The 22,174-nt window shown below is 41.8% G+C and overlaps 1 protein-coding gene across 2 annotated transcripts in view; it reads left to right on the top strand.

Moving 5' to 3' along the window:
* Positions 1-1,118: 1,118 nt before the first annotated feature.
* The window catches only part of LOC148019137 (uncharacterized), a 71,309-nt gene continuing 50,253 nt past the window's right edge, over positions 1,119-22,174 (top strand). The window contains exons 1-2 of one of the 2 annotated variants that reach the window (XR_015687527.1): positions 1,119-1,815; positions 17,346-17,423. Coding sequence is in view for 1 of the 2 variants with exons in the window: in XM_087660663.1 (XP_087516789.1) it covers positions 1,336-1,815; positions 17,346-17,423 (558 nt within the window). In the remaining variant the exon portion in view is untranslated. The remainder of the gene's footprint in view (positions 1,816-17,345; positions 17,424-22,174) is intronic. The other variant, XM_087660663.1, reaches the window with a different exon arrangement.

The following is a 22,174-nucleotide window of genomic DNA, read 5'->3' as shown; positions in this document are numbered from 1 at the left end:
TTTTATTTAAAAAAAAGGACAAATCCTACTAATATATTATTTTGGTTGAAGGTTCCTTTAGAGGGCTTCCCAAACCTCCCCTTTTTAATTAAAACCCCCTCCCTCTCTCTTTCCCTTGCCCTTTTATATTAAACCCTCCCTCTCTCTTGTACGTTCTCGTTCTCGTTCTCTCTCTCTCTCTCACTTAAATCAAACTTTTCACAAACGTGTCTTTCTCCCATTTTTTAAATCAAAAGTCACACACACTCTCTCTACTACTACCACCACCACCATTACTATTGCTACTATATTATTTTGGTTATAGGTTCAGAAAGTCCCAAACCTCCAAAAGGCTTCCCGAACAACCTACCCCCTTCCCAAACATCCTCTTTTTAATTAAAATCCATACTCTCTCATATTTAATCACTTCCTTGCTCTTCCCCCTCCCCTTTTAAATAAAATCCTCTCTCTCTCTTTTAATTAAATCAAACTTTTTACAAACATTTCTCTCTCCTTTTTAAAATCACAAGTCTCTCTCTCTCTCTCTCTCTCTCTCTCCCTCTTTTCTTCTTTTAGTTAGAGTAAACTTTTTAATTTAATTTTCTCTCTTTTTAAAATTTTTCTCATCTTTTAATTAAATATTTTTAATTTTATATTTGTTAAATTATATGTATTAAATTTTTTTAAATACAAAAATTTTTGACATAGTTTTCCACATACTTTGAGAAGAAGAAGAAGAGAGAGTATATGAACACAGAGATAAAATTGAGAGAGAGAGAGGAAAAAAATTAAAGACAATATGAAGAGAAAGAGAGAAAAAAAGGAAAACAGATGAGAGAGAGAAAACATAGAGAGTAAAAAGAGGAGAGAGAAAGAAAGAAAAAGAAAAAGAGAGAGAATATGAACATAGAGAGAGGAAATATAAAATTAAAAGAAAGAGGGAAAATATGTTTTTAAAAAGAGAATGAAGAGAGAGACTTTTTCACTTTCAAATGCCTTCACATTCTTCTTTTCCAAAATAACGTGCTAAGATAATGATTTGTCGTATTGTGAACCCACCCTAGCTTTATCCTTTGTGGACTCGTGTCGTTGATCGAAGGGAACTGACTCGACGTAATTTGCATGATCACAGCGGCCACGCGCAAGCCTGCAGTCCGGCGGAAAATAGTTGCATTATGATACTTGCAGATACTAACGGATTTGTTTGTGAGACAATCCACGACACGTCTCTCTCCCTCTCCTGCCCAGCCCAGGCCCGCCCCCGCTCTCTGACTCTCCGAGTCTCGAAGAGAGGACTCGCAGTCAGAGAATACCTATCCGATCGATAATCAGAGACCATTGAACTCACTGGCAATCATGCTAATGGGAGCTACAATGAAGGTGCAGGGTACCTGGCAGTTATCAGCTTCTTTTAGTGCTGCTGCTGTTGCTAAGTTTATGGTGCCATCATTTCTCTCATGCGGCCACAGTAACAGACGGGCAAGAATGACGATGGTGCAAGCTTCTTCCATGGATAGCAGTAACAACGACAGTATTGAGGCCAGCTCCCACGTGGCCATGACAAGAGCAGATTTGGAAGCCTGCCAGTGGCTAAGACCAGCGCAAGAGCACCGAGCTGCGTCTTCCCACAACACGATGGACCATGCGTACCCCAGCTTTATCTCCTCTTCCCCTTCATCCGACTCTCCTTCCTTCACCAATAGCAGTGCTGCTAATTATTCCGGTTCCTCTCCAAAACACTCATCTATCCTCGTCAACAGCACCTATTCGCCTCTATCTTCTGGTGCGGGTCTTCTACTTTCATGGCAAGAACGGGCTGAAACAGGAATTGAGAGAGTAAGATAGCTGTCTGTTATAATCCCCTTGCCGTTGCACTCTGAACTTTTGGTCTTTTCCTTTTGTCTATTATTGTAGTCAGTGAAATCGTTGTGCACCTCTGGAGCCGCTGGGCATCACTGTCCCTCGCAAAATTCATTATTTGGTGGTGTTTCGCTCGATAACGTTGTTAGCTCCACACTGTCTGTTTTTTCCTACGTTTCTGCTTTGTGGTGCTGACATGCCTGGTCCTTCATCCGTTGTAGCCTTTTCTCATGAAAAGAAGTGTGTATGCCACACAAACACACACATACACTCACACACATTACTCAAACGTTTCAGCCAAGGGGAAAGGGATTTTATTCTAGATCCCAATCTTTTCGTTCACCAACAGTGGGTGCGGGAGGAAAAATTTATTTGGATTCTGTCTTGCGGTTTGGTTCTCAGGCTAAATTGCTTCCACCAAGGGATGCTTTATGTACTCAGCAAAACAGCAGTTGCGTTCCTGGGTGTCAATTGCTGGTTTACAGAGGGCTGACCTTGTAGATGTCATTTGCAGAGAAATGGAGAGGTTTCAGGCGGGTAAAACTGCAGATGCCTAAGGGAAGGTGTTTGCCTATTCTATCACAAGGATAACTTTATGGAATGTTAAAGGTGTCTCCTCCTGAAGCAAAGTGTATAGAATGTGGAGGGCTACTTTTGCTGGAAACTGGAATATTTTCTCTGTAGTGGAGCACAAGCAACACATGATGGCTGGATCTATCTATGTACGTAAGGATTCTATGGTGGTTTTTAGTGGTTGTGCACCTTGTAAATTTAGGGTCATGCTCGCTGTTAGCTCTTTCCTGCAGCCTTCTTTGATTCATTAGGATTCTAGAGGCAGGTTATGATCCTGGAGATCATGTATGAGGAGGAGGCTTTTTGGCTGGTGGGGGTATATATGCTCCTAATACAGCTTGTGATTTTCGTTGCAACTTTGGGTGGACTTGCAATGTCTCTCTTTGGCTCATCAGGGATTATGATGGGTGATTTTAATACTTGTGAGCCTGCGGAGCAGGCTACTTCGCCTCATTCTGTGATGGATAGCCTAGAACGCTAGACATGGGATGCTTTGGCAGCTTTGTCATTGAAACAAGATGTATGATCTTGGCTGCATCCTTCCGAGCTTGGGTTTACCTTTCCTTACCTTCAACTTTCTGGAACCTGGCCTAGATTGGACAAGATGTATGTCTGCTAGAGTGATCCCTTCCTCTCGGCTATGCTTGATATGTTGGTGGAGAGATAACATGTCCTCTAAAACCATTATTTGTTGGTCTTGGAAATGATTCACCACCTGGTGGATGCCTTAAAGGCCTAGCCCAAGCATTTGCCCTTGAGATTCAATTTGCCATTCTTGATGCAAGATCAATTTTCAGAATACATGTAACAATTGATTGCTTCGTTTTGTAGAGAGGTTCTATCTGAGGATATGGAAGCATGGGCAATTTTTCAAAATAATGCACGTCCTCTGTCTAGAGCTTATGGAATCCAGCATGCATATGCATTTAGAGTAGAATCACAGCATTTGCAATCCTTGTTGGAGCAATCTTGCATTGCAATTAGCTGGGGACTCAAATTTTGATGAATTGAGTGTTTTTTCAGAATGGTTGAAATGTTGAATATAGGCTCTCGATGATGAGTAACATGCAAAATACAAATCGTTGGCCCACTTCGATACCTTTTAGGAAAAAAATTGCCAAACTCATAAGTTTTATGCTTGTCCTCACCAAAATATGCACGTGAGAATATTATGCGCTTATTGGATATGCAGGATGCGGTGGTTATTGAGCCTCGCTCTATAATCCAAATGTGCCATCCAGACTAAAAATCTTTGTTGGGCTCACAAGAAATTCACTAATCTAGTTCATGCTATTGCAATTATGTCTTTGGTATGTATGTAACTAGGTGAAAAGTGAATGGGAGGATCTTATGGAGATAGATATTAGTGAGGAGGTTGAGGAGGAGTTGTACCATTTGTCCCGTAGGAAAAGCCTTGGTTGCGATGGCTTGCCGATGAACTATTCTCTACATATGTTGACTAGCTAAAGGACCCATCGACTTGAATTGTTAGCAAGTTTGGAGATTGCGTAGCATGCCTTTAGATTGGAATATTGGAGTGCTTCATTTGTTACCAAAAATTCCCTCGCTCCTAATTTTGAAGCAACGGAGGCCTTGTTGAGAAACCACTTCTTTCATGTATTCACCTTAGTTAGGGTTTTGCACTAACAACCCCTTTTTACACACCGCCATCCACACTCTTCACGACTCTTTTTTCGTCATCAAGCACCCTTCCCTTCTTCCTCTAGTTCTTCTATTGCTCTCACATCCCTTTTGGCGAACATTGTGGTTCGTGGTACATGGTTGTCTTTCACCAGCTTCTCTCTCTACTTCTTTAGGTGCCTTGTTCTCATAGCATTAGGCCTTGCTTTTGGTGCATCTTCCATGTGGTGTCACCATCCCTTTGCTTGGTGTTAGCACCGTTCTCCTTCAGGCTCGACCTTCACCTGGGTTTTTCAGTTTGGAGGCTTTTCCATTGTCAAGCGTCATCTCCTTTTGCTTGGCGTTAGGATGTGTTTTCTTGGTTTCACTTTTTTTCCACTTGACGTCAATTTGGTAGCCCCTCTACCTTGTGTTTGTAGCGCCCAACATTTAGTGTTAGCACACATGCATCTGGCGTGTGTTCTTGCCTGGCGTTTTGCTACCTCGCAGCCTTTGGCATATGCATTCGTAGCCTTGGTCTACTCTTGGCTTTAGAGGACTGTGGTTTACTCCCTTGACAATTGGTGATCTCCTTCTTCCTCTTAGACACCATCAAAGGATTGCGCTTCGCTCCCTTGACGGTTGTTCTTCACCTTCCAATGACTACTTCAATAGCCCACTGCTTGGAGGACTGCATTTCACTCCATTGTGCAAATTCCCCATAGGTGCTACTACTTGATTCAAATAGGACATTGCAGTCATCTTCTCAGCTTTGGCTCGGTTGTATCAACTTTTCTTCACAAAGCATGATTTAGTGCTTCATCTTGTTCTCTTGTGTTTGTGATTTCTCCTCTCTTAGTGTTTACTGTATACACTATGTTTCTCTCCACAAATCCTACAGTCTCTACATTATCGCATATTTTGACATGGTGTTAGAGTATACTTGTTATTTTGACATGGTATTAGAGCACAAGAACTCAAAGAGCTAATGATTATATTCATTGGAGAAGGCAAAGGCAGGTTGCAAGTTTGGTATCATCTACTGATTTCCCCCTTCATTTTTGTTGCATCATTGGAGATATTCTTTTCTTCTTCTCCCTCCGATCCTCCCTTTTACAAGTCTTCTGTATGATATGTATGAATCATAATGTTTGAGTTCTAAACCATACTATAGCTTGTCCAAAGACTAACTTTGATATAAGTGACAAGTCAATAATGGATCATGGATATCTAACGTATAATGTATTATTCTCATTTAACTCTATTATCACTTAAGCTCAATTAGCCATTCTTTGTTTAAGAGAGAGTTCCTTACAGGTTTAGAACCTCTTTCCCGAGTCAAAACTATTAAAAATCCCTATATAAAAAAACCTGCGTTTCTTTTTTTACCCCCTCTTGAAAGAAACTTACGAAACACGTTTTTGACGTTTCATTTCTAAACGCTTTTGACGTTTCTGGCTACTATGTATGAATCATAATGTTTGAGTTCTAAACCATACTATAGCTTGTCCAAAGACTAACTTTGACATAAGTGACAAGTCAATAATGGATCATGGATATGTAACGTATAATGTATTATTCTCATTTGACTCTATTATCACTTAAGCTCAATTAGCCATTCTTTGTTTAAGAGAGAGTTCCTTAGAGGTTTAAAATCTCTTTCCCGAGTCAAAACTATTAAAAATCCCTATATAAAAAAACCCGCGTTTTTTATTTTACCCCCTCTTGAAAGAAACTTACGAAACACGTTTTTGATGTTTCGTTTCTAAACGCTTTTGACGTTTTTGGCTTTGATGGTTTGGGTTAGGATAACTTAGAGACAATGAACAAAGAGAATGCTAATGTCAATGTCTACTGAAAATACAATGCTTATGTAGCAAACACACTATGCAGTAAATGAATATTGGACCTCGAACTCTTGTGCTCAAGGACCAAGGCAAAGGTAATGAGTTGGAGAGTGTGTCGCACTTTGAACGGATTTCGAAACATAGCAAGGCAGCCTCGGAGGGTCGAACACTAGCAAATGTAGTTGAGGAAGTCAAATTTGATGTAGAGGGGTAGTGAGGAGAAAGAAAGACTAAAAAATCCACCTCTACCTGCCTGCACCACCACTGTGTTGTTTGCATCGCCATCTGTACCCGTCTGCCCCTCTTTTTTTAGTGCCACCACTGTCCTACTTGTCAGCTCTGCCACCTTGCTGCCTCATCTACTTCAGCCTCTCTCCACAACATTGCTTGTGATCACTAACACTGGCACTGACATGCTGCCACAAATCTGACCTTAAGTGTCACCCTATTTCAGCTCGAACTGCTGCCATTAAATAGCAAATAGTGGTGTCCACCATTGGCATGTTGAGGTGTGGCACCACCATTGCAGCCCGCCGCCTCCATCTGCTGTCCAGTCATCATTGACTGCAGTCACATTATCTTCAGCCTGTCCATCGTTGTAGGCGACAGCTCTCAGCTGCTGGCGACTGTTCCAGACTGCTGTTCAGCCTGCTGTCCATTATCTCTAGGGTCAGCCAGCCTGCATTTTCAGCATTGCAGGCCCTGACACTCTTAGACACTGTTTCAGCCTGCTGTTTATAGCAAACTGTGCACAATTTCCAGCCTCTGATCGATGGTACATTGCTGCGTTTACTAGTTTCTAGCCTCCAGACTGCTGCGTTTTGGTGACCAGCCTACTGCCATTCACTATTCAGCACTCCTATACTCCGACTGGTGGTCATAGACTTGGGATCCGTCTTCGGTGGACGTCACACTCCAACATTGCTCTGCCCTTGAGCACACTGTTTGTTTGTGTTTGAGTTTTGAGTCTTGCGTTTAGGGTTTGAGTTTTTGAGTTTTGCGTTTAGTGTTTGAGTTTTGCCCTCTTTGTTTGTGTCTGTCTCTTTGTGTTTTTGTCGTGGTCGTACACACTGTGTCCTCAATGCAAACCCTAGCAGTTTCCTTCACAGATAGTGCCCCCTTTGCATTCATGTCCTAAAGCCAATCTTGTTTGTAGGTCATGTGAGAAGAGGCTCCACTATGCATGAGCCAAGGCTTCTCAAGCGGAAGCAACAAGAGTTGTATCCTCTTCGGCAAAGACATGCACAAAGATAGATTGTGCCATAGCAAAGGTAGCCTTTGTATCCTTCGAATCTTTCTCCTTTGTCTTCAAATGGGGATACTTTTTGTTACATTAATGAATGTAGCTTATGGACTCTTATTGGAAAACAGCTTGCCGTCCGAGGGCCTTGGGTGCCCATATGGGGTTCAGCGGGCTTAAGAAGTAAGTGAGTTGTAAATTAGCATAACTCGCTAGAAATTGACGGCTGGTTGGAGGAGACACGTTTTGAGTCTTCCGACATCTTTCCGAGCGCGGTTGGGTGGCAAATCGAGAGCTCTCGTGCTTCCTTACACTGGGCGACTGCAAAAAGACAGTAACGCGACACTACTGCAAAAAGACAATAACGCGACACTACTGCAAAAAGACAGTAACGCTACACTGGTATTAGAGCCACTCGCGACCCGGATACGGGCACCGCTGCTAAGGACCACTTGCGACCTGGAGACGGGCGGACGGTAGGTGGCAACGGTTTCGTTCTCTTTTGACTTGGAGATAGGCGCCGCTGCTAAAGGCCGTGTCCAAGCTCGGCCTCACGTCTCAGTACACATGGCTGGTAACATCTGCCCACCTGTAAATTCTCCTCCTCGGGTTACAGGCGTCACAATACATCCAGGCTGCAGATATGCAGACCTGAAAGGGTTGTCCTCTCGACGCAGAGAAAAGGGGAATATTCTCACTGTGGCTGAGACCCCACATCGTGGGAGTCTAACACCCACTCGCGACCTGGAGACGAGTGGATGGCGGGTGGCAACGATTCCGTCCTCTTTTGACTTGGAGATAGGTGCCGCTACTAAAGGCCGTGTCCAAGGTTGGCCTCGCATCTCAGTACATGTGGCTGGTGACATCCGCCCACCTGTAAATTCTCGCCTCCTCGGGTTACATGCGTCACAATACATCCGGGTTGTAGATATGTAGACCTGAAAGGGTTGTCCTCCCGACGTAGAGAAAAGGGGAATATTCTCACTATGGTTGAGACCCCACATCGTGGGAGTCTAACACCCACTCGGTTGGGAGCAACTGACTAACGCAAGCGCTTGCGATCTCGCAACCAAAAGAAGACAAATTTTCAACCGGCTTGCTTGTGGAAGTTTTTTTTTTTTACAGCCTTGGACACCGCACCGAATTTCAGGAATTTCCAGTGTACTGAAAATTGGAATCAGGCGGACGCAATACAGGGAAGTGCTCCACCTTTGCCTGCAAATTTCTTATATTTTCTTTCCAATTCCAGTGTATAGATGGAGGGGAAAAAGAGAGAGGGGGCAACAGAAGGCTCTATTTCCGAGGACCACCCTACGGTGGATCCCCGTGAAACTGAAACGCAAGAACACTGGGAAGAAGTTTTTGCTACATGAGAGCAATTTGATGATTTAATTGCTCGTGTGCAAGCACAGGGGGTTCTAATGGAGTTGCTAACTCAAGCACTCACCGAAATAAAATCCCAATTAGCCTTATTGTCAGAAAGGGCTGAAAGGGATAAAGGTAAAGCAGGGGCCTTAGATATTCCATCATCGAAAGATGTAGATGTGACTATGCGAGACCCAAGGGAACCCCACCAAAAGCTGAGGGATAGCCCAATGTTAAAAGACATGAAACCCCCTCAGTTTTATGGGGAGGAAAAAGATAGAAACAAAGACACTATCTTTAACTTCCTCCAAAAATGGGAGGATTTGCACAAATTAAAGAATACCCCACCACATCTCCAAGCGTTGGAGGCCAGTTTAACCTTGGGACCAAAGGCATATAAATGATGGAGAACTTTAAAGGAGGCAAATAAAATACCTGAAACTTGGGCTCAATTTGAATCGGTCTTTTTGAAAGAATTCCTTTTCGAAAATGAAATGGAAAGAAATTGGGAAGGTTGAGATTTTGTCAAACAAAAGGGAAAACCTTTGCTGACATATCTCGAGGAGTATCATGAGATAATCCTCAAATTGGAAGGAATAGATGAATTTCAAAAGACGAGGATTTATAAGGGGACTAGATAAGGCTTGTAAAAAGGAAGTGAAAAGGAGTTCACCTAAGACACTTGAAGAGGCAGTTAAATTTGCATTAATTAATGAAGATAATACGCGTCCAAGTGTACTCACTAGTCCCACCGACATAGAGCCCAAGTCTAAGGAATTTGAGGCCTCAAAATTTGCAGGCAAATCCAAAAGGAAAATGCCATTTCTTAAGGGTAAGAAACAACCCTTTGAAAAGAGACAATATGTATGGCCGAAGCTAAGTCAAGATGACTTTGATAAGGCCAAAAAAGAAAGGTTGTGTTTCAATTGCCTATCCCCTAACCATGCTGCTTGGAATTGCTCTCAAAGAAAGAAGGGGGAAGATAAAGGAAATGATAAGGACAAGGACAAGGGAAAAGAGAAACAAATCCATGTAGTGTAGACCTTGGAGTAATAGGGTCATGAAAGGCATAAATCTTTAGAGGTCTTGCACAAGGATGTACAACACAGGTGTTGTATGTCAACTTCCATGTGGCAACCTACCTTCGAGCCACATGATTTACTTAGAGTGCATGGATCAATAGGTGGGAAGAGGGTCAGAATCATGATTGATGACTCTGCCACCCACAATTTCATAAGTTATGTACTTGTCAAAAAGTTGAAACTTACCTAACAAAAGAGTGAGCATCAATATATTGTTCGTATGATGCGAGGTCAGGATAACAAAATATGGGATACAATGATATTCAATTTGGAAATCGAGATCCAAGGATATAAAGATAAGCTTGATTTCCAAATTATGAATATGGAAAGGGCCGATATCGCTCTAGGGAGGGAGTGGCTATGGCCCAGAATAGAAGATCTTTTTGATCAATTACAAGGAGCAAAAATCTTCACAAAGATTGACCTAAGATCAGGCTATCACCAAGTAAGAATTCAGGCCTGGGATGTTGCTAAGACGGCATTTTGTACTAGATACGGGCATTATGATTTTTTGGTGAGGCCAACCTTTTGGCCTCACAAATGCACCAGCTACATTTATGAAGCTGATGAATAGTGTGTTACAGCCCTATCTAGGATGCTTTGTAGTAGTCTTTTTAGATGATATCTTGATCTTTAGTAAATCAAGAGAAGAACATTTGGAACACTTATGGTTAGTATTCCAATTGTTAAGAACCCATTCCCTTTATGCGAAGAAAACTAAATGTGAATTCTTCGCACAAGAGGTCAAATATTTGGGGCATATTATCTCAAAAGAGAGAATCAAGATGGATCCAGAAAAAGTAAGAGCAATTATTGAATGGCCATTTCCAAGAAACTTGGAAGAGCTATAGATCTTCCTAGGTTTATCTGGATTTTAGTATAGATTCATTCTAGATTATGCTAAGATAGTTGTTCCAATGACGGACCAACTTAAAGGGAAAGGGAAGAGCTTTAATTGGGGAAGAGACCAAAAACGTAGGCAGGACAGTCTAGAGGAGAGAGAAAGACTAAAAACGAAGGCAGCAGAAGAGAGAAAGACTAAAAACGCAAGCAACAGGACAACAACGGTCACATGGCTGGAATTAGCTCCAAACTACGTGAAGAGGGCTGGAAACAGGCGCCAACTGATGGAAACAACAATGGACAGCTTTGGCTGAGATGTCCTCCGCGAACGAGGTGTGGGCAGCAAGCTGAAAGACCTGAAATCTGTAAAAACGAGGTTTTGATGCAATGAAAGAAGAGAAGTGGATGCCGAACCCACCACCGGTCTGTGCCTTCACTGGAGTGGAGGATCTTCGCTGCCAGGTGAGCAAATCCAACTCTGATACCATGTCAAAAGATGACGTACCAGCGAGACAGTAGGGTTTGCAGAGAGGAACACTGAGTGAACTCAACAAACATGGAGAAGAGAAGAGAAGAGAGAAGAAACTCTGATGAATGGAATGATGAAGTTCTGAATCATGGAGTGAATGTGATACAAGGGAACAAGGGTGCCGTAGCACAAGGAAGATGATGAAGATAGCCACGAACCACGCACCGCAATGTCCTCTGAAGGGGTGTGTGGGTAGTGGAGAGGCTAGAGAGAAGAGGTGACGGAATGAATGAATTAGCCGTGAGGAATGAATGAGAGAGTGGCCTATAAATAGGCACAGTCAGTCTAGGATAACGCCCCTTTTTGGGGCTGCAAACCCTAAACGCAAAACGCAGAATCGCAAAAACGCAAACTGCGGGTGAAGGGTGAAGGGCTTCTCAACACCCCCTCTCAGCCCCAAAAAGGGGAACAAGAGAAGAGTGAGGCGGAGATGCAATGCTACATGATGAAGAATGCTCATGCAGTAGGTGTCACTTGGACAGTGTTCCTCGTGGGAAAATTGTTCACTTGCCCAACGCCCTAGTACAAAGATGATGAAAACATGCAATGCATAGGAGGAATGTCGGACTTTGTGTGGTGCCGAGAACCATAAGGATATACCTGTACTCGCTTGAGTAGTCGAGGGTGGGGAAGGGTGGGGCTCAGAATGAGCAAGAGGTGGGCAACAGTTGTTGTCTCTAAGTGGAGCAGAATGGGTAGCTGAAGAAGAGGAAGGAGTCGAGCAACCACTGTCTCTCGAAGGAGCAGACTGATGAGAAGACGGTATCAAACAATCACTGTCTATCGATGGAGCGGACTGTAGATCCGTAGGTCGTGAAAGCCATTGTACCTGAAAATAAGTGGGAGAAGACTGCCGCTTGCATTGCGATGATCTCCAGGAGGTTGTAGTGTCCTCCATGTGCTCGAAAGGACTTAGTGCACATCGGATGCGTCTTATTGCCTTGAGCATAGTACTCTGATAGCTGATGCAAAACAATCTCTGTGGCCCAGAAAGGAGAGGTGACACAAGGAGTGCCTAGTAGAAGACGCATATACTCCCGGGGGGGTGGGGAGCAAAGATTGAAGTCGGCAAGCATCGGTGGTGTGTCCGGCGATGCCACAGTAAGAGCACCTAGTAGTTTGGACATCTGTTGGTAAAGAAGCCATGGGTACCAGTGTGCCTTGCCGAAGAAGGAAGAGGTGCAAGAGGTCAAGCCACAGACCATGAACCACAATGTTCGCCTCAAGGGGTGTGAGAGCAGTGTGAAGTACGAACCGCAATGTCTGCCTCTAGACGTAAGAGGGTAGTGGAAGGGCTGAAAGTGAGCTGCCAGTGGGAGGAGAATGCGACAGTAGAGATTGCAACCAGTAGAAAAACGCAGGCGAGGAGAGACAAAGAGTAAAAAAGCAGGTAGAACAGCTTGCAAAAGAGAGAAAGACTAAAAACGCAGGCAGCAGGAGAAAGACTAAAAACGCAAGCAGGATAGCCTGCAAGAGAGAGAAAAAGACTGAAAACGTAGGCAAGACAACTTGCAGGAGAGAAAGACTAAAAACGCCAGGACAGTCTACAGGAGAGTGAAAGACTAAAAACGCAAGCAAGATAGCCTACAGGAGAGAGAAAGACTAAAAACGTAGGCAACTGGACTGTGATGACGTGGCAGGTTGTACGGCAGCAGGTCTGCATAGGAATAGCAGTCGCTTGGCTAGAATCAACTCCAAACTACGTGAAGAGGGCTGGAAATAAGCGCCAATTGATGGAGACAGCAATGGAAGCTTCGGTTGAGATGTCCGCCGCGAATGAGGTGTGGGCAGCAAGCTGAAACACCTGAAATCTGCAAAAACGAGATTTTGATGCAGTGAAAGAAGAAGAGAAGTGGATGCCGAACCCGCCACCGGTCTTTGCCTTCACTGGAGTGGAGGATCTTCTTTGCTAGGTGAGCAGATCCAGTTCTGATACCATGTCAAAAGATGACGTACCAGTGAGACAGTAGGGTTTGCGGGGAGGAACACTGAGTAAACTTGGCAAACATGGAGAAGAGAAGAGAAGAGAGAAGAAACTCTGATGAATGGAATGATGAAGTTCTGAATCATGGAGTGAATGTGATACAAGGGAACAAGGGTGCCGTAGCACAAGGAAGATGATGAAGATAGCCACGAACTACGAACCGCAATGTCCTCTTGAAGGGGTATGAGGGTAGTGGAGAGGCTGGAGAGAAGAGGTGACGGAGTGAATGAATCATCCGTGAGGAATGAATGAGAGAGTGGCCTATAAATAGGCACAGTCAGTCTAGGATGGTGCCCCTTTTTGGGGCTGCAAACCCTAAACGCAAAATGCAAAAACGCAAACTGTGGGTGAAGGGTTTCTCAATAGTGGCTTCTCTCCCGAGGTTGAGTTTTGGGTTCTACAGCTCATCTTGTCTCCTAATTATCTTCAAAGGTCTCCTTTCAGGTGGTATTCTTAGATTAGAGGGTGGATCGTCTTTGTCCCTTAGTCAACATGGAGCCAACTCTCAAGATCGAGTATGGGCATATCCTTATGGTTCTCGGCACCACACAAAGTCCGACATTCCTCCTATGCATTGCATGATTTCATCATCTTTGTACGGGGGTGCTTGAGCAAGTGAACAATTTCTCCACAAGGGACGCTGTCCAAATGGCACCTGTTGCATGAGCATTCTTCAGCATGCAGCATTGCATCTCCAGCTCACTCTTCTTTTGTTTCCCTTTTTGGGCCTGAGAGGGGGTGTTGAGAAACCCTTCACACTCAGTTTGCGTTTTTGCGTTTTTGCATTTTGCAGCCCCAAAAAGGGGCACCATGCTAGACTAACTATGCCTATTTATAAGCCACTCTCTCATTCATTCCTCACGGCTGATTCATTCAGTCCGTCACCTCTTCTCTCCAACCTCTCCACTACCCTCACACCCCTTCAAGAGGACATTGCGGTTTGTGGTTCGTGGTTGTTTTCATCATCTTCCTTGTGCTATGACACCCTTGTTCCAGGACATTGCGGTTCATGGTTCGTGGTGTTTTCATCATCTTCCTTGTGCTATGGCACCCTTGTTTCCTTGTATCACATTCACTCCATGATTCAGAACTTCATTATTCCATTCATCAGAGTTACTTCTCTCCTCTTCTCTTCTCAGTGTTTGCCGAGTTCACTCTGTATTCCTCCCTGCAAACCCTACTGTCTCGTTGGTACGTCATCTCTTGACAGAGTGAACTCAAGATGTATGATCTAAGAGAGTGAACTTATGACGAGTGAACATAAGACAAGTGATCTCAAGACATGTAAACTCAGGATGAGTGCTTAGTGAACTTAGGATGAGTGAAGTTAAGACAAGTGAGTGAACTTAGAACGAGTGATCTCAAGACGAGTGAATGCAAGACAAGTGATCTAAGATGAGTGAACCTAAGATGACTCATGAGTAATCATAAGATGAGTGAACTTAGGATAAGAGATCCAAGACGAGTGATCTCAAGATGAGTGAACCTAGGACTAGTAAACTCAAGAGATGAGTGAACCTAGGAGTGAACTCAAGACACATCCACTTGATGCCCATGCTAATCAAAGTGAGCAATGACATTGCGAATGATCATCATATATGAAGTGGGGGACAAAGGTCTCATTTTAGTTAATCCCATGCTACTGCAACAAGCATCATTTTCTAATGATCAATGTTACTATCAAATTTGCAATTAATCTTGTAAATTCACTTTGTGCATATAGTATGCTTGCGAAGAGACACTTGAAATAGGTTCCTCATTGCATGTAGGAGCTATGAGTGCTTGTGCAACCAAGTTACATGTTTTAGTTCTAGCAGGAAATGGAATGGGCTATTTGCTATCTTGCAATGTATTCAATAGCCATCTAGGGATTGTTTTAGCTTCCCGAATCAACCTTCTCATTTACCACTATATCATTGAAGATTAGGCCATTGTTCAACTTGTATTTGTTGTTGATTTTGCTTTCATATACTCTCAATAGGTTGCTGAAATAGACCAAAATTTGATGAACCTTGCTGATACTGTGGCAACAAATTATCTAATATATCCATTGGATCCACATTTGGCTAATTTTTGCAATCCATGAAGGGTTGACTAGCATCTTTAGCAAATACCTCTCTAGTGACAAAACTCTTGTTTGTATATGGTTGGTACAAGCAGTACCCTTTACTTTCTTACCATAACTAATGAAAATGCATTTGATAGCTTTATCTTGTTCATGGATGGTTGGTACAGATGGTACCCTTTACTTTCTTACTGTAACCAATGAAATTGCATTTGACAACTTTATCTTGCAACTTGTGTCTTTGTGGCCGTCGCACCACGGCATATGCCAAACAATCAACGACATGCATGTGTGACACCATTGGTTGTTAACCATTCCAAGCCTCATAAGGCATACATTCAGCTGATGCTTTTTTGGAGCTGGGATTAATTATGTAAGTCGAAAAAATGACAGTATATAACCAAAATTTTGGGGGCAGCTTGTTAAGAGTTAGCATACACTATTGCCACCTCCATGAGAGATTGGTTTTTCTTTCAGCCACACCATTTTGTTGAGGTGTGTAAGGTGTAGTGTATTGACGAATAGTACCCTATCTAGCTAGAAAAGCATTGAATTATGTGAACATATATTTCCCCTCTTGATTAGTATAGAGAGTGAGCAGCTTGCATGCACTTACCTTTTCAGCTATAGCCAAGAAAGTCTTGAAGCATGCAAACACTTTTGGCTTGTGCTTTAATCCATATAATGAGCTATGACAAGTCATGTCATGAGTAAAGGCCACAACATAGAAGTATCCTTAAATGGATGGATGCACATGGGCATGGGACCACACATATCACTATGCATAAGCTACAATTTTGATCAGCACTCATGGATCCATTTTTAGGAAAATAAGCATGATGCATTTTGCCCAAAATGTAGCTGTCACATACATCTTTTACCAATGCTTTCAATGGAGGGAGATCCAACACAATGTTTTTGCTTCTATGACAAAGCAAGTTGCCATTCCTCAAATGGTGCCTCGAGTAGGGATGTGGATCGTAGAGCTGTGGACAAGGTGCGCGTTGCATCTCTCGTTGGCTTTGTTTACGGTGGCTCATGGTGGTGGAATGCTCTAAAGTGTCAGATCTAGCTGCAACTTTGAAAGATGTGTTCCCGTTTATAGATTTCTTAGACTTGCTGTCTTTTACTTCTTGGTGACTTGGCATCTCCTCACGTCTAGACAAAATGCTAATTGTTTACGAGCTGAAGTATTGGCTGTCTCTACATTGGTGCATTGGCTAATTTAGTCATTGTTGAGAAAGAAGGTGAAAAGAATGGCACGGTTAAGTCCAAAGATGGTGGGAGATTCTACTGTTCCTCACTAGTCAAGAATTCATGCTTTCGGTTGTCTACAACATTACATTTGCATGCCTAGAAATCATAGGTTGGGAAGGTCTAGGTTAGAGGAGAAAATTGGGCAGCATATTCCTCTTGCTGATTTTGAGGTCTCTCTATCTTGAAAAGATCACTCATTTGCAACTTGTGATGATTTTGAGCAGCCTTTTACAAAGGATATTGCTTAAGATGATATAAGAAAGATGGATTATAGAGAATGTTAGTAAGGTCTAGTCATGTAGAAATGGATGTACAAAATATAGGATTGCTCTGCTACAGCTATGGAAGTTATAGACTTTGTATCAATGTAAGATTGTCATGTAGAATTGGATGTACAAAATGTAGAATCATTGCTACAGCTATGGATGTTATAGATTTTATATCAAGGCAAGGTTTTTTGTTGGAGAGTTCTTATTAAAGGCCTTTTAATAAGTGGTATGGTTTGGTAATGCAAGATTGCTAGCGCTCATTGTGTCTTTTGCACTATATGTGTGGAAATAGCATCTTATCTTTTTGTTTCTTACATAGGTTCTAGAAGTTGTGGGGGATTTTATTTCGAGGGTGTGAACTTGAGTGACATTGTAGAGCTAATCAAACATGGGTCTTGGGAAGATACCCTGAACTGACATATTGTGGCCACAACATTCTCATTTGTTTCACTTTTTGTATTGGATTGGACTTTGGTACATTGGCATACAAGGGATGCTTTGATCTTCAGCTCTTCCTTTGGAAGTGATGGCCATTTTGGTTCCAAGGGTGTGTGCTGATATTAGTTCACCATGCACCATATCGCAATCTCTTGATATAAGGGTAACAGCACACCCACGTGTGATGGTATGAACTGATTGACCATGATAGGAGTCTCAGAAGTGGTGGACCCTTGATAGGAGTCTCACATAACTAAGAAGCCACTAAAAAGAATGAGAATTGAATCACTCATGTTGTCAAATGAAAGGGGTGTATCTATATATGTTAAGATATGTATTAGTCTTTGTTAATCAGCATATGTTGTACATTTAAGATTTTGTTGTCATTTTGCAGGCTATCTTTGACTTTCGATTTCTATCTCTATTAGCAATCGTGGGCTCTCTTGCAGGATCATTCCTGTGTTTCCTGAAGGTATTTTTCTTTTGTTTTGCTGAGAAACAAGATGAATGCTATTGTGAGAAGTTGTAGTTACACGATATAACCAATAGTTGTTGCATGATCCCAAACTAGCTGGCTTTATACTTTAAGAACTTCCTATATAAATGGGTGGATCATGCTGAAGTATCACCATGCTTTCTAAGGGACAATCAAATACTGTATAGCAAAAAAACAAGGGTGCATGAGCATGCACAAGAGCAATATATCATCCCAAAAGTAGTCTTTCGAAGATCAGATGACTTGATAATGGTGCAAGAACTCATTATATCACACACTACTTGAATGAAACAAGGTAATGCTCTTTGCACAAACAACTATGGATTAAACTTGTGATAAAACACGTGCAAATTTCTAGCACATCACAAATGTCTGCAATCATGCATGAAAAACGCCTAAAAGAGCAATATTCGTATGCACTTGCACAGTTGCTTCTATTTTAGTTGGTTGTAATTAAAGAACAAGGTCAAATTGCCAAACCATCCCCACTTTTATGAAGATCCTCAAAAAACCCCTCAAATGTTTGAAAATCATAGAGTTCCATATCTCCAATCAAATTAGATTTCAAAAACACCTCTTGAATATCGCTACAGTTTCTTATATATCCCTCATTTTTACTTTCTCAATCCATCATATTTTGCATGTTCTTATTTATTAAGATAATTATATTTTGTAACTTGGAGCAATTGCCTACTCAGCTCTTTGGACTATCACCCCTCTTTGTGTAGGTGCTATGTATGTGGTCATTGTGCGGAAAAAATTGGTAAGCTGTGAGACTGATGTCCCTCTCTATGTTTAGTGCCTACTGGTAGTAATGATGTACGGAGCCTCTGAATCTCAACTAGGAACTAATCCAAGTGGCACTACTCTAGGGACTCCAAGACTAGTCTAAGGGAGGTGTCTCCTCCAAATAGCATGGGTTATCTAGTTTGGACTATGCTATAGGCTCTAGGTACATGTGAGAGAAATTGGTTAGCATACTCTCTCATACACACTAAGATCTGAAATAAGTTGAGCACATGACAGTTAGAGCGACTAATTTATTGTTGCTCTAATTGCATTAAACTATTGAATTAAAGTCTAATCTTTGAGCCTATGTTGTGCATTATGAAAGGATTCAGATTTGATCCTTTTACCACCTTCATTATAGTCATTTGATGGCCCTTTCAGAGTCAAATCATAAAAAGTTGGTGGCTGGAGAAAGGACACATTTGCTGTATTTGCATTGTAACTAGTACCATATGAAACATTTGCATGACTAACATTCATTCCTTGAGCCCCATACATATAGGAGAGTGCAGATGCGTATCCATATGTGCCACTTTTTGCCCCATGCATCATGCCATACATGGGGTCTTGCATTCCACTAGCCATACCTTGATACATTGAATTTTGCATTCCACTAGCCATACTTGGGTTTTGCATTCCATGCATAGGTTGTCGCATACCATAAGGAGTTGTGCCATGCATTATCATATGTGGTCCTTGACCAACCATAGCTTGGAATATCATGCCACTCCCAAAGTATCCAGGCTCCCCCACATTTGCATGCATGCCTTGTTGTGTAAAGTTCATTGGATTGGCGCTTTGAGGATAGCCTTGTGTTTGCATGTTTTGCCTCTCTAGCACTAGTTGCTTGTGTTGCACATAAACTTTAGATACATCTAGGGATTGTGATGCCTCTTCTTTAAAGGCTCCTTGCTGTTCAAAAGCTTTAGGGGGAGACATTCCTTTTGCTCTTGTTGTCATTTGTTGGAGCATTAAAGAATCTCATAAATTAAGGATCCTTGGCCAACTCAGCAAAGATGTCTATTGCTGTCCTCAAACGAGCCTTAAATTGGTCATCATATTTCTCATCCCCTTGTTGACAATCAACATTTTGTGGCCTTGAGGGACATGCTTCTTGCCCCAAATCAACATGTTCTCCTTGTTGTCCAGGCTGTAATGGAGAGTCAGAAGGATGGAGCCATGACCACATGTCTTGTTTTAATGTGAAGATTGCCAAAACATCCCATGCCTGATGCTTAGGAATCCATAACAGTGTGAGCCTCGCCTAGTCCACTGGTACACAAACATTAAAGCCACCCATAACAAGCCATAGAAAGGCACTGCAAATCTTTCCAACATTGATGATGATCTGAGGTTGTATACGGTATACACACCCACTAACCACTAAACCTCCCCCTCATACATAATCTCCACAACTAGGAGTCTATCCTAAATGTCCTAACAAACCAATGATGGCTAAAGCAAAAATCCAAAAGCCAACATAACTTCATATTTATAAGGAACATGGCCACTAAAGAACACTATACAATCCTTATTAACATAGGTGGAGCCAACGAATGTGTGCCGCTTATGCTGCACTGCACAATAGATATCCCAATTATCGATAAAAACAATTTTCCATAATCTAATTGCTTTATTGCCTTGTGAAATCCCTTTAACATTCCATAAGGCAATTCTAATGTGCACATCATCTAAAGGGAAAAGATTATTGTTACCTTCAAGAAGTCATTGGGCTCAGTTTATGAGAATCCAGCCCTGTTCAGTCTAAGAGATTACATACGGTTTGTAGTATCCAAAGAAGCTTGTTGGATCTTCATGAGTATTGGAATGTCTTGGAGCTAGTTATGACTATCACTTTTGTTCCATTCTTGGCATAGATTGTCTTGGAGATTGAAGTGATAATAAAATGTTTGATGTCATCTTCCCTTTAAAGTTCTTTTTTCTCTCTAATGTCAAGATTTCAAATCAAGGCTTAGGTTTTTTCAATGAGTACCTAGCTTTGATACCATGTAAAGAAATTCTCAAGCACAAAAAATATACAACAAAATCAATGATAGAATTATAGAACTCAAAGGTGAATAGAAACTTAGAATGAAAGAAGAATAAATGTTAAAAAAATCTATGCAAAGTGAATACAAGTTTTCAAACCGTTACTCTCAAAAAGTAGCCCGGGGCAAATATTAAGTAAAGAGCATCACTGCATCAAGGTTGATGGTATCAATAAGGGATATCATTCTAGGACCAGAATCCATGGTAGCCATTAATTGTTGCAGAAAGGACCATATGACATGATCAAAAGCCTTTTTGATATCGAGCTGAATCATAACAATCTGCTTAGTGTCTAGAGGCTTTGGCATAATCAATTCCCAATTGAACATTCAAAACATTATACATGATATTTGGGCCTTTAATCAAACCATATTGCCGTAGGTGAATCAATTGTGGAAATACTTCTGCAATCTATTAGTGATTATCTTAGAGAAGGTTTTATACAAGGGTCCTATAATAAAAATAGGTCTCTACTACTTCAAAGTTTGGGGGGAGGGAATCTTTAGTAATAGATGAAGCATTACGATCTTCCAATCCAAAGGCATGCGGCCCGATCTTCAAACCTACTAAAAAAGGTCAGGCCAAGGGATCCTTAAGCTAGTCAATGTAGGCCAAAAAGGGGTTCATCAGGCAAGCCATCCCAACTAGGATGTTTTCCACGTGGTAGATGGGACAACACCTCCCCGACCTTTGCCTCTATAATATCCACCTCCATGTGATCTGTCCATTCAAGCTTCACCTTGTCACTAACTATGCCTAAAATATAATGACAAGCAACATGAACCTAATTAGTGAGAATTTCTAGTGGACCTAGCAAGGATTTATAGTACTCCAAACACTTCTGAATTATAGAGTAATGCTTAGTAACCACAACACCCTACATATCCAACAAGGGCACAATATTCTCACGCGCATATGTTTGCCAAAGACAAACAAAAAACTGATGGATTTGGTGATTGCTATCATACAAAGCATATAAATAGGCCAACAATCTGTATTTGTTTATTACTCATCATGAAAATCCTAGACTTTGCATTTCAACCATTCTAAATAGGTGGTCAATTCGTCACATGTATCCTAGCCTATTGCAAAGTCATAGAATACTCTAGCAAATATTGGAAATGTTGTAAATCAGCTTTTAATGTAGATGCTTGCTAAATCCATATGCTCTAGAAAAAGCACAAGCATTACCCTGAGATAGGACCTGTCTAGCAAATGAAGCAATCAATTGCTACACGTACTTGGAGAACCGATCATGCATCAAGAATGATTGATTGGATTGTAAGGGCAAAATAACGAGCATTGCCTTGAAGGCATCCACAAGGTGACAAATCATTTCTAGTATCAAAGGATGGTGGTCCGAAAGGACATGTTGTTTCTCCACCCACATATTAAGCACTGCAAAAAGGAAGAGATCACTCCAACAAACATACACCTTGTCCAATCTAGCCCAAGTACCAGAATGCCAGAGAGAATGAAAGTTAAAACGAGGCTCGGAAGGATGGAGTCATGACTACATATCTTGTTTCAATGGGAAGGCTAGGAGAGTATCCCATATCTAGTGTTTAGGACAATCCATTACTGAATGAGGCAAAGTTGTTTGCTCAACATACTCAAGTATTGAAGTCTCCCATCACAATCCCCTGACGGGCCGTAGAGAGACATTGCAAGTCCTCCCAAACCTATCGACGATCCTCAATTGTGTTGGGTACATACACCCCTATTAACCACAGAGCCCTCATATATGATTTCTACAATCATGAATCTACCTCGAGTATTTTAGTGAATCAAAGATGGCTGTAAGGAAGAGTGAACAGCCAGCATGACCCCTCATCTATGAGGAGCACGACCATTGAAAAACACTATAAAATCCTTATATACATAAATGG

Source organism: Lygodium microphyllum, chromosome 20, assembly GCF_053477565.2.
Source record: "Lygodium microphyllum isolate KBCC chromosome 20, Lygodium_microphyllum_v1.1.10, whole genome shotgun sequence".
NCBI classification, from domain to species: domain Eukaryota; kingdom Viridiplantae; phylum Streptophyta; class Polypodiopsida; order Schizaeales; family Lygodiaceae; genus Lygodium; species Lygodium microphyllum.
This window is presented reverse-complemented; position numbering and strand designations above follow the sequence as displayed.